Genomic DNA, 16,296 nt, shown 5'->3' on the forward strand with positions numbered 1-16,296 from the left:
TGTGTGTGTGTGTGTGTGTGTGTGTGTGTGTGTGTGTGTGTGTGTGTACTCAAAGCAACTAAGAAAAATACTAAACCAAAAAACACTCCAGATAATCTATCAAATGTAATTTAACTTTTTATGGGGAGAGAGTATCCAAGATACTGCATACATCAAGATATTCTGGAAACTCAGGGCCCACCATTCTTTCCCTCCTTCGCATTCCTTCTGCCCTGTGAGGGATTTGCTTGCTCAGTTATGAGGAGTGGGAAGACACACCCTGAATATAGGCAACACCTTCCTGTGATGGCCAGGGACAAACAATGGGAAAACTTGGGCTTTCTGCCTCGCTGCTTTTGAGTCTCCCTGGCAAGTCCATCCATCCTTGTCGGTGAGGTCTTGTGCTCTGTTGCTGCCTCTGCAGCTGAAACTACCAACTCCTACTTCCTTCCTTTGCTGACATGAGAATCCAGCTACTTCTGGTTACCAACGTAAGCTGAAGACCAGTGGCCCCAAGAATCCTCATGCCTCCAATGCCTCATGGACTGAACCACTGTGGGTTCTCAGCCTCTCCTGTGCAAAACAACTACCGTTGGACTGCTCAGATGAGATTGCGTAAGACAGTATCATAAATTCCCTTTGACTACATATTTATTCTATCAGCTCTGCTTCTCTACAGAACTCTGACTAATACACTATGTTCAGCTCTTACAGACCAATATTCATTTAAATGGCCTAAAGCACCAACTAAATGCCAGAGGTTGTCAAAACTGACAATAAAATATGGTCCAGCCATATGATGTACTGGCTTAAATCTAGAAAGTTCCCCAAGGGTCCATATGATCCCTAGAATGTTTACTATTGGTAAATGCTATACCAATGGTAAATACCAACGGTAAAAATTTACAATTGTTAAATCTTTCATTGTGGGGGAGTATCTTTTTTTGAGACAGAGACCCGCTATATAGCCCTGGCTGGCCTGGAACTTATCTAATAAACCAGGCTGCTTTTGAACTCACAGAGCTTTGCTTGCCTGTGCTGGGATTAAAGGTGCATTCCATCATACCTTTCCTATAACGGTATCTTTAAGAAGTGTAGAGTACTAAGTGATTTGGTAATTTCCAATATGACCTTGATTGAGATATAAGCTCCTATCCCCTTCCTCCTCTCTTCTGTACCTTGGCAATGAAATGTGGTGTTTAACAGGCCACTGCCATGATATCCTGCCTAAAAGAAGTCAACAGCTTTTATAGAAATTGTCTAACACTGTTGTCTACAAACTCACGTCACATACAGGACAGGCAATTAATCAAAGGATGGAGGCAGATACATCCTAGTCATTAGGAAGAGAAAAGAAGGTGAAGAGGGGCTGGAAACAGTAGTACACATCTGTAACTCTAGAACTCCAAAGACTAACTGAAACAAGAGGACCACAAGTCTAAACCAACCTGAGCTAGGTGGCATGTCTTAGGCCAGCCAAAGCAAAAAAGCAAGCTCCTACATCAAAACAGCAACAGCAAATAATAATGATGATAATAATATTGTAAAAATAAGAGTTGCTATTATTTGACAAAATTGCCAGAGACTGAAAGGGTCATCCTATAATGATAACATGTTTGCATCACCTATAAAGGAGTATTAAGCACACATGAGCTAACAGCCCGGCCACAGAAATATAAGCAGCAAAGCTGATAGGAAGAGAAGAAAGATAGGCATGGCCAGAGTCATATTTGGTCAGCTCTTGATCTCTCTCTCAGCAGTTGATTACAACTAAACAAATGTAAAATCAGATAGGATATGAAATTACTCCACAACAGCATTAAAACAAAAACAAAAAGAGATCTAACAATTTATATCTGTAGACATATCCACTTACCTGACCCAGTTAGAGGGTTTATTGCTGTGAAGAGACACCATGACCACAACAGCTCTTATAAAAGAAAACATTTAACTGGGGCTGGCTTACAGTTCAGAGGTTTAGTCCATTATCATCATGGTAGGAAGCATGGCAGCAGGCATGAAGACATGGTGCTGGGGAAGAAGCTGAGAGTTCTACATTTGCGGCCCCAGTAAGTGACAGGGCCATTCTGGCCAGACTTGAGCTTTTGAGATCTCAAAGCCCACACCTCCTCCAGTAAGGTAATAGTGATATTCCTTAAGGCCCTGTGGGGGCCATCTTTATTCAAAAGAACACAAATACCCATTCTTTTCAACAGCTCATGGAACATGTACCAAAATAGAGAATATCCTTATTATAAACAATCACAAAATCTTAAGAACTGAAATCATAAAGCATGTGTTTTTCTGTCTGCAGTGAATTCAAGATGGAGAAATAATGGGGAAATCTCCAAATGCTCCAATAGTCTGAGTGTGAAAAATTTACATCTTAAAGACAATAGATAGAAATAGTACATTTGACTGAATATGAATGAAAATAAAGATCAAAATTTATGGAATTCAGCTAAAACAGCACTGAGAGAGAAATTTGAAGTGCCAAACTCATACATTGTAAGAGGGAAATCAGCAAATCAATTGAAGGTCCACCTTGAAAACAAGACAAAATAAACACAAAGCAAGTAAAACAAAGAAAATAATAAAGATAAGATGAGAAATCAATGAAATTGAAAACAGAAAACTAGAAAATCAATGAAACCAAGAACTGGCCTTTGAACAGACCAGTAAAGCTTCAATCATTTCTTCTGATAAGTTGTCAAATGGCTTTGCCACCTGAACTGAATTCTGGCCAGTGACCTCATTAAATCTGTAGAGGAGAAAGAACTGGCAGAGTGCACCCCTCGGAGTCACCCCTCAGAGCAGCTTCTGCTAGCCCATGCTCTTTTGTTGTTGTTTTGTTTTTAAAGCACATTGTAAATCTCTACTTGCTCAATGCAGTTCACCTAGTTTGGAAATGGCTAAGGTCTGTCAAGTAACATGAACTTTTCTGAGAGCGAGAGGTAATACATCAGAAAGTAATAGGGTTAAACACTTTTAATAACTGATCATCCTTTTTAATAAACACATATTGGAGGATTATTGGTATCTAGGACAGAAGGAACAACATATAAGTCCCTCTCCACACCCCACCCTGGTCTGGACTGTAATTACATAACCTTGGAGAAGTCATTTAACCATGTAAGATGTGAAGTTTTAATATCCACCCAGTGAGCTATTGAACAGACACAGTATTTGTGCTCAATAAGTGTACATTTTGTTAATAAAAGTTTTTAAGCATTTTTCTAAACTAACAAAGAAAAGTAAGACACAAATCACTAACATAAATGTAATGAGATATCAATATAAATGCAACAAACATTAGAAGAAGGATAGGGACGAACTCCAAGTATATATATATATATATATATATATATATATATACAGATGAAATGTACAAATTGTAAAGAATAGAACCTACTGTATTTTTCCCAGTACACTCTGAATGTTCTTATAATGACAAATATTCTAATGACAAAACCATTAGGTTTACCTGCTTTCAATGAACAGTTGTAACAGATATATTTGAAAGAATTCACATCAGTTCTCTAGTGACTTTTTCTTTTCAGAGAAGAGAAGTATTCATTTGCCAATTTTTTTTTTTGCATACCTGACCTTATTCTGACACCAAACCAGACAAAAGCTGTTCAGGTATTTGGGAACCTGAAAGCCAATATTCCTTATGAATCTAGGTGAAGAAACCCTTAAATTATTAGCAAATAAAATCTGGCGAGATATAGAAACCCCATATACTGTAACTAAATGGTATTTCATGTCACAGATGAAAAGGTGACTGAATATTTGAAAAACTTATTGTGATCTGTCATCTTAACAGGCTACAGAAAGAAAACCACTTTTTTTTTTTAAATAGAAGAGTTGACGCTTTGTTTATCCATGAGTCCCCCAAGCATGCATACCAGGCTTCAAGTCCCCAGAACCCCTGTAAATTCTGGGTGGGCATAGTAGCTTGCCTACAATCTAGTTATCTTGGGAAGGTGGAAATGGGAAAATCCCCAGGGCAAGAAAACTAGTTGGGTGAGAACTACTGCTTCCTGGAGCTCTGGGTTTCAGCAAGGTAGAAGGTCAACTGAAGACCACTCCCTACAACAACCTTGGAAACCATGTGAACACATATGAATGCACATTCCACTCAAGTGGCACACACACACATAAAAAAAAAAAAAGTAAATCACATGATTATATCAACTGATGCAAAGGGCCAAATTAAATGTCGTACATGAAATAATATTCTATAAATTACAATAGACGTTATTTTGTGGAATTGTTAAAGAACGTTTGCAAAAAATTACAGCCAACATTACACTTGAAAGTGAAAAAAAATGAATGATCTCTTTTTTAGATCAGGAGCATGGCAAAGATTTCAACATTCACCAGCCATTTCCAACATGGTGCTGGAAATGCCAGCCACTGCAGAAGGTGAGAAGTAGAATGTTCAGGATGAAAAGCAGAAAAAGAGAACTGTCCCTATTTATAAATGACATGATTGTCTACATAGAAAATTACACAGTGTGTCATACATACACACTTTTTATAATATAAGTCAATAATGTTATAAGAGACAAGAGCCATATACAAAGCCCATTGGCATTTATACCAGCAGTAAACAGTAGAGATAGACCATTGACAATTGCTCAAAAAGTAGACATTTTCAATGAATTTAGCAAAACATGTACAGGACTTATTCATGAAAATCTACAAAGCAGTATGAAAATGTCATAATGGAACCCATATTTTTGTAGAGTTAGGATGTTAATGTAAAAAGTACAAAATAACAATGAAAGGAACCAAAGGTCTAACTGAGCGGAGAAATGCTGTGCCACTGAATGGAAGAAGGGAGCACAGTGTACACCCTGACCTTAGGACACAGACTCACACAAAATAAAATTTCTATTAGAATTTCATTTAAAAAAAAAGTTTAATTGATACCTATAAGAATTTTCTAGACAAAGACAAAGGAAGGAAGGCAATTTTTCTAGAAAATACAGAAGTTGGAGACACGGCTCTGCAGTTAAGAGCACTGGCTGTTCTTGCAGAGGACCCAAGCAAGTTTGATCCCAGCACCTACATCATGTGGCCACACCTGTAACCCCAGTTCCAGGTAATCTGATAGCCTCCTGGCCTCCAGAACCACCTGCACTCAAGTACACAGACACCCACACAGACACAGGCACATGCATTCATAAATACTTAAAGAATAAAGAGAAATAATTCTTCGCAATTTAAAAATATTTTACCTTTTTATAGAAGTGCAAAGATAACTCAATGAACAGAAGACTATATTTTCAGCAAATGGAATGGGATCATGTGAGCATCCATAGTAGGGAAATAGAAAAGGTCATAAAATCAGTACTGTAAACATCAACCTAAAGTGGGCCATATATGTGAGTGTGAATGTGAAACTATAAAATTCTTTGGGAAAAGACCTCAACATAAAACCAGACACACTAAACTTGTTAGAAGAAAAAGTGGGGAAGAGCCTTGAACCCATTGGCACAGGAGACAACTTCCTGAACAGAACACCAACACCTCATGCTCTAAAATCAGCAGTAAATAAATGGGACCCCATTAAACTGAAGAGTTTCTGTAAAGCAAAGGACACTGTCATCAGAACAAAATGACAGTCTACAGACTGGGAAAGGTTCTTCACCAACCCTATATCTGACAGAAGACTAATATCCAGAAGACTTCTAAAACTTAAGAAGTTAAAAACCAACAAACCAAATAATCCAATTAAAAAAATGGGAAAGAGAGCTAAACAGAGAATTCTCAAAAGAGGAATTTCAAATGGCAGAGAAACACTTAAAGAAATGTTCAATGTCCTTAGTCATCAGGGAAATGCAAACCAAAACGACCCTGAGATTTCACCTTACACCCATCAGAATGGCTAAGATCAAAAACTCAAGTGACAACACATGCTGGAGAGTTGTGGAGAAAGGGGAACCCTCTTCCATTGCTGGTGGGAATGTAAACTTGTACACCCACTTTGGAAATGAATCTGGCACTTTCTCAGAATATTGGGAATTGTGCTACCTCAAGATCCAGCTATACCACTCTTAGGCATATATCCAAAATATGGTCAAGAATACAACAAGGATATTTGCTCAACCATTTTCTTAGCAGCTCTATTCATAATAGCCAGAAACTGGAAACAACCTAGATGTTCCTCAAAAGAAGAATGGATACAGAAATTGTGGTACATTTACACAATGGAATACTACTCAGCCATTAAAAACAAGGAAATCGTGAAATTTTCAGGCAAATGGTGGGAATTAGGAAAGATCATCTTGAGTGATGTAACCCAGAAGCAGAAAGACACACATGGTACATACTCACTCATAAGTGGATATTAGACATACAATATAAGATAAACATACTAAAATCTATACTCCTAAAGAAGCTAAACAACAAGGAAGACCCTAGGGAAGATGTTCAGTCTTCACTCAGAAGGACAAATGCTATAGACACTGGAAGCAGAAGAAGACAGGGAACAGGAGAGCAGCCTACCACAGACAGCCTCTGAAAGACTCTACTGCTCAAGGTATCAAAGCAGAAGCTGAGACTCATAGCCAAACTTTGGGCAGAGTACAGGGAATCTTATGAAAGAAGGGGGAGATAGAAAGACCTGAAGGTGACAGGAGCTCCAAAAGGAAATCAACAGAGCCAAAAAAAAACAAAAAAACAAAAAACAAAAAACAGAAACTAAGCCCTGGGAGTCCTGCAGAGACTGATACCCCAACCAAGGACAATGCATGGAGAGGACCTAAAACTATGGCTCAGATGTAGCTCATAGACTCAGCCTCCAAGTGGGTCCCTAGTAAGGGGAACAGGGACTTTTTCTGTCATGAACTCAGTGACAGGCTTTCTGATCACCACCCCCTGGGAGATGCAGCCTTGCCAGGCCACAGGGGAAGACAATGCAACCGGTCCTGATGAGACCTGATAGGCTAGGGTCAAACAGAAGGGAAGGAAGACATTACCTATCAGTGGACTAGGGGAGAGGCATAGGGGGAGAAGAGGGAGGAAGAGTAGGATGGGGAGGAGTCAAGGGAGGGGAACATAGCCAGAATACAAATTAAATAAATCATAATAAATAATAATTTTAAAAATTAAAAAATAAAATAAATAAATAAGACAAATATTCTTTGGAAAAACAAATAGTGAAAATCTTTGGAATCTTGTTCTGTGCAAAAATCTTAACTTGATACCAAACCACAATCACAGTCTAATGGACAAATTAGACTCCATCAAAATATAAAACACTTTAGTTTTCCTATGAGAGTTTTCTTGAATAAGTTAGAAGGCAAGTTCAAAATGAGAAAATACTTTTTAAATCACATATCTAAATATATCTACATATAATCTCTTGCACACACATACATATAAATTGTGCACGGTGGCACATGCCTATACTCACAACTCTCAGAAACCTGAGACAGAAGGATTATGCGTTCAAGACCAGCTTGGGCTATAGGGAGACAATGACACAGAAATGAGTTAACTAAGTATATAAAAGTTCTCAAAATTCAACTATAAAGACAACTGAGGTCAGTAGCATGTAATCACATGAAAAGTAAAGCCACAAGATGTTACTACATACTTGTCAAATCGCCAAATAAAAATATTGGCAACATTTAATCGTGGTGAGGATTGAAGAACTTGTTCATATGAGCCTTGCTAATGAGAAGGAAGATTCGGTGCAGCCAGTTAGAATAGAGTGTGACCATTTTGTTAGGAAAAAAACACTGAAGGGAGAGATGATGAAGAGGAAAAATAAAGGAGAATATAATCAAAGTACATTTTATGCATGCATAAAAAATATAATATAATCAGTATACTTTAATATAATAAAAATAAATATGCCACTACCACATGACCTGGTAATTATTCTACTGGGCATTTATCCCAAAGAAATGAAGACTTGCAGATACACAAATGTTCATGCCAACTTAATTCCCAATAGTCCCAACACTGAAATGATCAAGCCATCCTTTGTAGGGTAAAGGCCACATGCAACTATCTATCCAGACTGTGTCACTCTGCCCATCAGGAAGAGAATTCAAAGTGAATTGGTCAGAAATAACCTCAAGAAAAAAATAGAATTAGATAATGGATACATTTAATCATCTTTCACTGACAGAATTGGTTAGAAGTTGATTGTTAAGAAAGGGGACAGAGAGTGGGGTGGCTTTCCAAAAGCATGTAAAATCTGTGTCTTCCTTATATGTATCAATGTCAATGTACTCAGTGATCTTCTATGAGGGACTGTGAGGGACCTGGGAACAAAAGGGCACAGATTCCTCAAGGCACTTCTTACTAGTAAGTGCAAATCTACAATTATCTTAAAATGAAAAGTTTGATAACGTGTGTTCAACTTTTTGGTGCATGCCTGTAGCCCCAGCACTCAGAAGGCAGAAGCAGAAAGATGGCAGAATCAAGACTGACCCGGTTTACATAGCAAGTTTGAGATCAGCCAGGACTACATAGAAAGACTCAAAATAGCTAAGAGTAATAATAAAATACATTCAATTTTCAGATAAAATGTACACTTAAACTCTAAGAGCCACTGTCACCACCTTCCTTACTATGCCCTCAAGAGGGTTTTCAGTGGAGAATGCTCAGGAGATGCCTGTGTTCAAAACACAGCATACGCACGCCTGGACAAAGTGATAGCAACGTTTAATAATGGGGTTTTTTAGCTCTATGCTAGATAAAAGTACTCTCGGAGTAGGCATTTTTAATCAATAGTTAGTACATATTTTAGCATGGAACTTTTTGCACATTTGCTAACATTTCTGGTCTAGGTGCCTGAGATTTACACTTTGTGCAATACAACAAAATCCACTAAGTAGGAAAGAAAACTCGAAAGGGGCTCACTGAATACCAGCCAAAGGTAAAGCAACTGCACAAACAATGCTGTTTCAGAAACTGGGCTTATTTTAGAAATTAATTTCAAGCATGTTTGAAAATAATTGTAATTCTAATAAGAATTAAAATTCAAGCCATTAAGGGTGATAAATATTTAACAGCATTTGGTCTGGAAATTAAGCTAGAGCAGAGCAAAGAAACTCGTGTAATCAAATCCACTGCGGTGGGGTGAAATATCTGTTTTGCTGAGAGGATTTTTGGCCCAAACTGCTGATCACTGTGAACAGAGTCTCATTCTAAAACCAGTGCTACAGTCACGTGCCTGAGAGTTACTCCTGGAGAGTTTGACTCTGGGTGCTTATTCTTTTTCTTCTAAAGGCAAAATCTTTTATACTCTTTTTCTTTTCTTTTCTTTTCTTTTCTTTTCTTTTCTTTTCTTTTCTTTTGGTGGCGGGGGAGGGAAGAAGATGGATTCCGTTCAGCTTCCAGTCCCTTAATTATAACCATCTGCAAGCAAACCTGTTTAGACATTCCTATTCCTTTGACCCAGACTACCTGAAACCTAACAGAAAACCCCACATTCAAATCAGCATCTTCTTTCTTTGGATAATTTAACCACTCACTCATGTCTGAGATAGACTTTTTTTTTCTTTCCTTCAAAAAATTTTACTTTCCTGTTTTAAATTGCGTATGTCTGTGTGTATGGTTACGTGCATGTGAGCACAAGGTACCAGCAGAGGCCAGAAGAGGGCATCTGATCCCCTGCAGCTTGAGTTATACGCCCTGGTGGGGAGAGCTACCTGACCTGACACTGCCGAGTGAACTCCAGTGCTCGGGATTAACAGCAAGCACCCTTAACTGCTGAGCCATCTCTCCAGCCCTAACACAGAATTCACACTGCCACTGTTGGCAGAGTATTCTGTTTCCCAAGCTGTTGGCTAAGCCTGTTCAGGGTGAACCAACCCTGCAGAGCTTCTTCAAAAATAAAAGAAGTGAGCTAAGTGGATCAAAGTAATGCAGAGGAGAAAGTTGTGCCTAACTTGAGCTTGCTTTCTCTTTGTGACTGAGCTAATTGGGTAAATTCACTTGCTAGGCCTGTTTGTAGCCAAATCCCACAAACTGGCTGGCTTAAATAAAATCCTAAGGCACAGTTCTGATGTCTAAGGATCTAAAATGGAAACACACACAAGGCTAGTTTCCTCTGAGTGCTTAAGCCTTCCTTTAATTCCTTATCAGAAGGTGGAAGCTTTTCTAGTTGGGGTCTTGCCCTGAGGACACCAGACCCTTTATTGTATTTGCATCAGGCTCTTCTTTAAACTTGAGCACTGAACATGGTTGCAGCATATTTCCTAATGCTCCTTTCCCTTCGAGCTAGACATTTTGTATTTCTCCTCGCTCAGCTTGCTTCTTTTCCTGATATATCTGCACGGGAGTAGACGCTAGGCACCACATGACACAGGCAACACTATGCTCTCTTGAAATCTCCTAAGCCAGTGTCATTTAGGTCAGTCTTCAATTTAGCTTTAGGCAGATTGTTAGGACAAGGGTAAAACGCAGGCACATTCTTTGCCAAAATATCACAAGAACCGTCTGTTAGCCACTTAATATCCTTCCCCTCTGAAAGTTTCTGATCTAGGCCACCACAGTTCAAATAGCCCTCAGCACTGTCTTCTGTGCACCTTCTAATATGGTCCACTAAGCCAACATCTTCTGTATTCCTCCAGCAAACAGTATACCAAGTTTTGTCTTAGTCAGTGTTCTATTACTGCGAAGAGGCACCATGACCACAGCAACCCTTATAAAGGCAAACAATTAATTGGAGCTGGCTTGCAGTTTCAGAGGATTAGTGAACTGTCATCATAGCAGGTAGCATGGCAACATACTGGCAGGCACTAGAGCAGTAGCTGAGAGCGACAGGCAGAGAGAGAAAGAGAGAGACTGAACCTGGTTTGGGCTTTTAAAACCTCAAAGCCCACCCCCACAAACACACTTGATCCAACAAGGTCACATCTCCTAATACTTCTCAAATAGTGATATTCCCTGATGACTAAGCATTCAAATACATGAGCCAATGAAGGCCATTCTTATTCAAACCACCACAGTGGGTTAATAATAGATAGATAGATAGATAGATAGATAGATAGATAGATAGATAGATAGATAGATAAACAAACAAACCTGGAGAGGATATGGTAAGTCTATGTGTCAGAGAGAGCCTGTGGGAGAGGAGGAGGAAGAGGCAGTAGTTTAGGGTGTATGGTATCAAGATCCATTGTACACACCTATTAAAGTGTCAATGAATAAATAAAAACTAAGACTAAGTTTTTTGAGAACTAGGAGTTAATATTTTAACAAATGAATTTCAAGGGAGACACAGTCTATAATAATTTATGTTGATACGCATAATAATAGCATTTGGGTATAAATTGTAAGGACCCAAGAAGAAGAGGGGTGTCGATCGGTAGGGAGAGTGCTTGCAGGAGGCCATAGGCTAGATCCCCAACACTATGTAAACAGTAGCCTCAGTGTGATGGCTACAGATGAGTTTTAGGCCTTCCTGGACCACATGAAAACCTACCTAAAAAAAACAAAGACAAAAAAACCTACCTGCTGACAACTGGACAACCTCGTGCCTCTTTGATATGACTGATAACCAACACTCACAGGGTAGAAGAGTAGAGAGCCTGCCCTTCACCTGAGAACTTCAGTTCCCCTCAATCATCAAACATCCAGAATTCTCTGCAAACACCATCAGCCCCTCACCCATGTCACTGCTGTGCCAAGTCGGCACCGGCCACACAGGCATAAGAAAGGTCACCTGCCCATTTTGCAAATGGAAAAAAAATAGACTGAAAGTGATTAAGCAGCCTAATACTGTTAAACAAATAGATGATGCATCAAAAAGACAGAGAAAAAAAAAAAAACCTATGCCCTCAAACCAGCTCATTTTCTCTCTGTATCACTTCCTTTTGATTTCTTTGTGTTTTATTTCCCTAAGGGATTTATAGAAATTTCTATCATTGGCAATCTGTTCTTAGTTATGTGAGTCTATTTTCTCTTGAACCAGCATTTTCTTTCTCTGATTTAAAAGAGGAAAATAAGGACCCAGATTTACTAAAAAAAATTCTGCAGCGATCCTGCCCTTCTGTAAGAACAGAAGCAAGAATTGACTCACTTTCCTGAACACTGTGTCAGGAAACACTGTATAATGCTGTGATCTAAGGGCCTAGCCCCACCTCTGAAAGCTATGTGTACATCCTTAGGACCAGACTACCCAGACCTCATGTGACTCCAAGTCAGAAAATTCTGAGTGAGTGTGGCCTTGGAATTATCTGGGACACCCTCCTGCTCATAATACAGAGCATCAATAAGACCTGAAGCCCAAAAAGGACACCTGACCTCTACCAATGTCACAGAACAAGGATATAATAAGCCAAGCCATTACACTCCTACACGCCTGCTGAGTCATCCTTGGGGCTGTTTCAAGCATGCCAGGTGCACCTTCTTCTTACTGCCTTGCCTTGACAGCCCAGAAAGCAGATATCAGTGATGGAGTGATGGACAGTGGACATGGTGTCTGCTTACCCTACAAGGGAAAGGGGCCTCCTGTTACACTAAGTACCTGCATCAGTTGGCGTGTAGGGAAAACGCTGGAATCTGAATCTGTTTGTCTCCCTTACTAGAAAGGAAAAGGTTACTGAGGTCCATCATATCCTAGGTTCTGGGAACAAGATGGTATTTAGTTTCAAGAAACACTAAATAATCACAAGAAGTTATTAAGTACAAACTTGTACCATCGGGACCAGACATGTGAATTAAGAGTTAAAAGCACTTGCTTCTCTTGGAGAGGACCAGCGTTTGGGTCCCATCCCCCACACTGTGGCTCAGAACCATCTGTAATACTGTAATACAGCTCCAAGGAATCTGACACCCTCTCCTGGTGTCTGAGAGCAACAGGCCCACACATGGTGCACAAACATACACGCAGCCTAAACATTCATACACACACAAAAAAAAAATAAACCTAAAAAAGGTTTTTGAAATAATTTGTAATATACAGAGATGAATGAACTGCTGTAGGAATGTGGTAACTAAGGCCCACCCTGGGCTAGCCTGGGGCTAGCTGAGAGAGGAAGACTCCACAGAGGCATTGACATCTAACAACAAATACAAGGGAAATAGGGTCCCACAGAGGGCAGAGCCCCAGGGAGGTCAAGCAAGCAGAGGCACTTGGTGTGCTAAGGTAACAGAGATGTGTCACAGACCGAAGGCAGAGGGGGCGGTGTGGGGCAACTGGAAGGGCAGTGGAAGAGGTCCGCTGGGATCTGCATGGGCCACTCAGGATCCATTTAAAGTGTTTTAACCAAGACAGACATGGCCCCATTTATTTTAAAGGGATCATTGCAGAGAAGAAACAGCATCATGTGACAGGCCAGTTGGTACATAAGCACAGTCACATGACTATTCAAGCTAGACCAATTGGCTGCATTCTAACCTACCATGCAGGTTTGGCTTGCATTTTTCTTTGTTTTCTTTTGTTTTGCTTTGCCTTGATAGCTCTCTCTCTCTCCCTCTCTCTCTCTCTCTCATATCTCCTTTGTAGCCTAGGCTAGCTTTCAATTCAAAATCCTCCCAGTGCAGATTCCCGAGCGCTCGGATCACTTGTATGTGCAAAACCAGTACTAGATTCAAATATCTTTGTCTTTTTTAAATGAAAAAGAACCCGTTTTGTCAACACTGCTCTTATTAAAAAACAATTGCTAAAAACAAAATGAAAGCAGCACTCACTTTTGAATGATTTTTTTTTTTTTCTTGTTGGAGAAGGCTTGTTTTTGTTGAAGCATGATTGTCATTTCAAATTGTTTTTGAGCCAGTTGGGAACATTGTAATTGTAGAGAAGTTAACAATGACACGTTATAAGTACAAATGGCAGAGAGACATCACCAACAAAACTACCAAAGGAATGGTAATGTCAGCCATTGCGCTTATGTTGATTGTTTAATGACTTTTCTGTTTTGTTGCTGTTGTTTTCCTTTTCGCTTTTACTCACTAGTTGCCTAGAAATTGGATAGAGTAAAATATAGGGAATACATAAAATAGTGGCTTGGCTTGAGATTATTTTGAGGACTCTTTTCAAGGATAAGACATCAGAAATGACGCTTTTAGAGACATTTACCTGATGTAACTTCGAAAAGATTCTCAAAAAGAGTTGCTTTGCATAAATAAGTTATCTGTTTTCTTAAGGGACCCAGTCGAAGTTTATGTCACCTGGAGTGATGTGTCTTTAGCATAACACGCAGACTAGTGTGGCCATTTATTACTCTCACTTTGACAATCTGAATTATCTTTTGGATATAGCCCTGAATGATAAATCAGATGGTTTAAGAGCAGGACTCAAAATTGGAAAATTGAAGTTCTAAGTGCTTTTATCTTAAGTAGATGGTACCTTGAATAGTAAGTGCCCCAGCACTGAGCTAAGTTAATGACAATGGGCTCTGCAGTGAGTGATGTTGGACTAATACAATGCGCAGGTTCTGGAGGCAAGGCTAAGTATGAATTGTATCTTCTGTCTTTCATGAGAATCCAATTCAGCATATATGGAAATTTTTATCCTACAGTTCTTCAGGCAAACATCATAAAATATATCTAGCCAGCTACCACTGGATAATTGCAGATTTTCCTTGAGAAGGACTAATAGTTTTTCTTTTCTAGAGAATTATTATTCAGTGCTGTTTTTAACAAATGTTCAATTTTACCAATAATGACTCAGGAACCAAATGCTGAGGTGAAAGCCTGCTAGCTCAGAGAGGCCGAGAAAGCATGCAGCTGACCTCCCTCCTCAGCCTACATCCTGGAAGGAAAAAATCTCCTTTCTCCTTCTCCACCCTGTCTTAAAAACCCCTCAACACAATGTCCCTCCTTACTACTTCCTGGGCATCTATCTCTCTTTGCATCCTCTAAACCCCTATCACTCTCTATGTTTTTTTTTCCTATGCTCACTCCATGTCAACTGGCAGTTTGCATAGCCTCTTGACCTACAGTTAACTTTATTTAGCTCTTGTTTACAGGAAGAACTTGGGTTAAAGATGTGTGATAAGGCTGAGCCACACCACAACAAGAAACAGGTTTTTCCAGTTCACAATCTCATAGTTCACAATGTGATCAAATATTCTGCAACAATTCTGTGTCATTATTTTACCTTATTCCTTGGTTGTGTGTGTATGATTTTTTTGTTTTGTTTTGGTTTGTTTTTTTTTTTACTTTTTTTTAAGAAAATATACTTAACTTTCAAATTTCTTTTTTGATTTCAAGGAGCAATGGCTCCAACCAAGACAATGTGGAACGTCCCATTTTCTCCTGTATTGGTCAGGGTCCTATTACAGAAATACTAAACTCACCATCTTTGAGGGGGCAGATTCAATTTCTCTCTTGGATTTTATAAAAGAGCTAAAGAAAAGTATCATAGTTACAGGTCCACCATGCATTGTTTTGAAATCTCTGGATTCATTCACCACGAGAAACAACATGGAAGTAATATGCCCCTCTCTTCCCACTGTGTTAGTTGAGTAAAAAAGCCAATTCATGCCTGTAGTGTAAAGCAAGGGAGCCAGAAAGAAAAACCTCTGTTTTTTGTTTTGTTTTGTTTTGTTTTGTTTATTGTTTTTTTTTTTTTTATGTTCCAGCTTATTGGCTTTAACAGGACCTGTGGTTGTGACTAAATTTTAAATTCTTCATTTTTACATGTTTCCAAGGCTCTGTGTCAGTTATTTTTATCATTGTTGTACCAAATACCTTTGGTACAACAAAAAGCACTTTATGGGAGAACAGTTCTATATTGGCATATTATTTAGGAAGGGATGAAATTCACCGTAAGGGGAAAGGCGTGGATGCAGGAGCAGGAGGCAGCTGGTCACATTGGATCTATCACCAGGAAGCAGAGAGCAGATGGGCAACCAAACGTCAATGTTCTCCTAAGTATCCCACTTCCGTTACATCTTAAATGTTCCACAACCTTGGAAAATAGCACCCCTAGCTTCGGCCAGTGTTCAAATACATTTCACATTCAAACTAGAGCACCCAAAAAAAAAAAAAACTTCTGTTTATTTTTTTTCTAGGTTGGACGAATTGAAGACTTTCTGTACCAACTAGAAGACAATTTCCTGAAAACTAAAAAACTGAGAACTGCTCGAAGGCAGAAAACAAAAATGAAGAGGCTTCAAACTGTACAGCAAAACTAGGTGTGAGGGAGAAGGCTGACCAAAGAAAGTGTCTAGAGAAGCTGGGCACCTGGGTAACAAAGACCATCACCAAAGGATTGGGATGGCACCTCTTTGGCAAAGATAGTCTATATGGCATTACTTTCCATTGGTAGCAATAAATGTTCTCAATATGTTTGACTTGACCCACGCTCAAATTCTTCTTGTTTGAAGAGTTCATGTA

General features: G+C 39.2%; 1 protein-coding gene across 1 annotated transcript in view; it reads left to right on the plus strand.

Annotated features, from left to right (window-relative positions):
- Spata16 (spermatogenesis associated 16) overlaps positions 1-16,094 on the plus strand; it is a 293,192-nt gene extending 277,098 nt beyond the window's left edge. Inside the window, exon 10 of the mRNA XM_055626224.1 lies at positions 15,972-16,094. Within this exon, the coding sequence (XP_055482199.1) occupies positions 15,972-16,094 (123 nt within the window). The remainder of the gene's footprint in view (positions 1-15,971) is intronic.
- The last annotated feature ends 202 nt before the right edge of the window (positions 16,095-16,296 follow it).

The sequence above is a fragment of the Psammomys obesus genome, unplaced genomic scaffold, assembly GCF_907164565.1.
Source record: "Psammomys obesus unplaced genomic scaffold, mPsaObe1.curated_primary_1811, whole genome shotgun sequence".
Classification (NCBI taxonomy): Eukaryota; Metazoa; Chordata; class Mammalia; order Rodentia; family Muridae; genus Psammomys; species Psammomys obesus.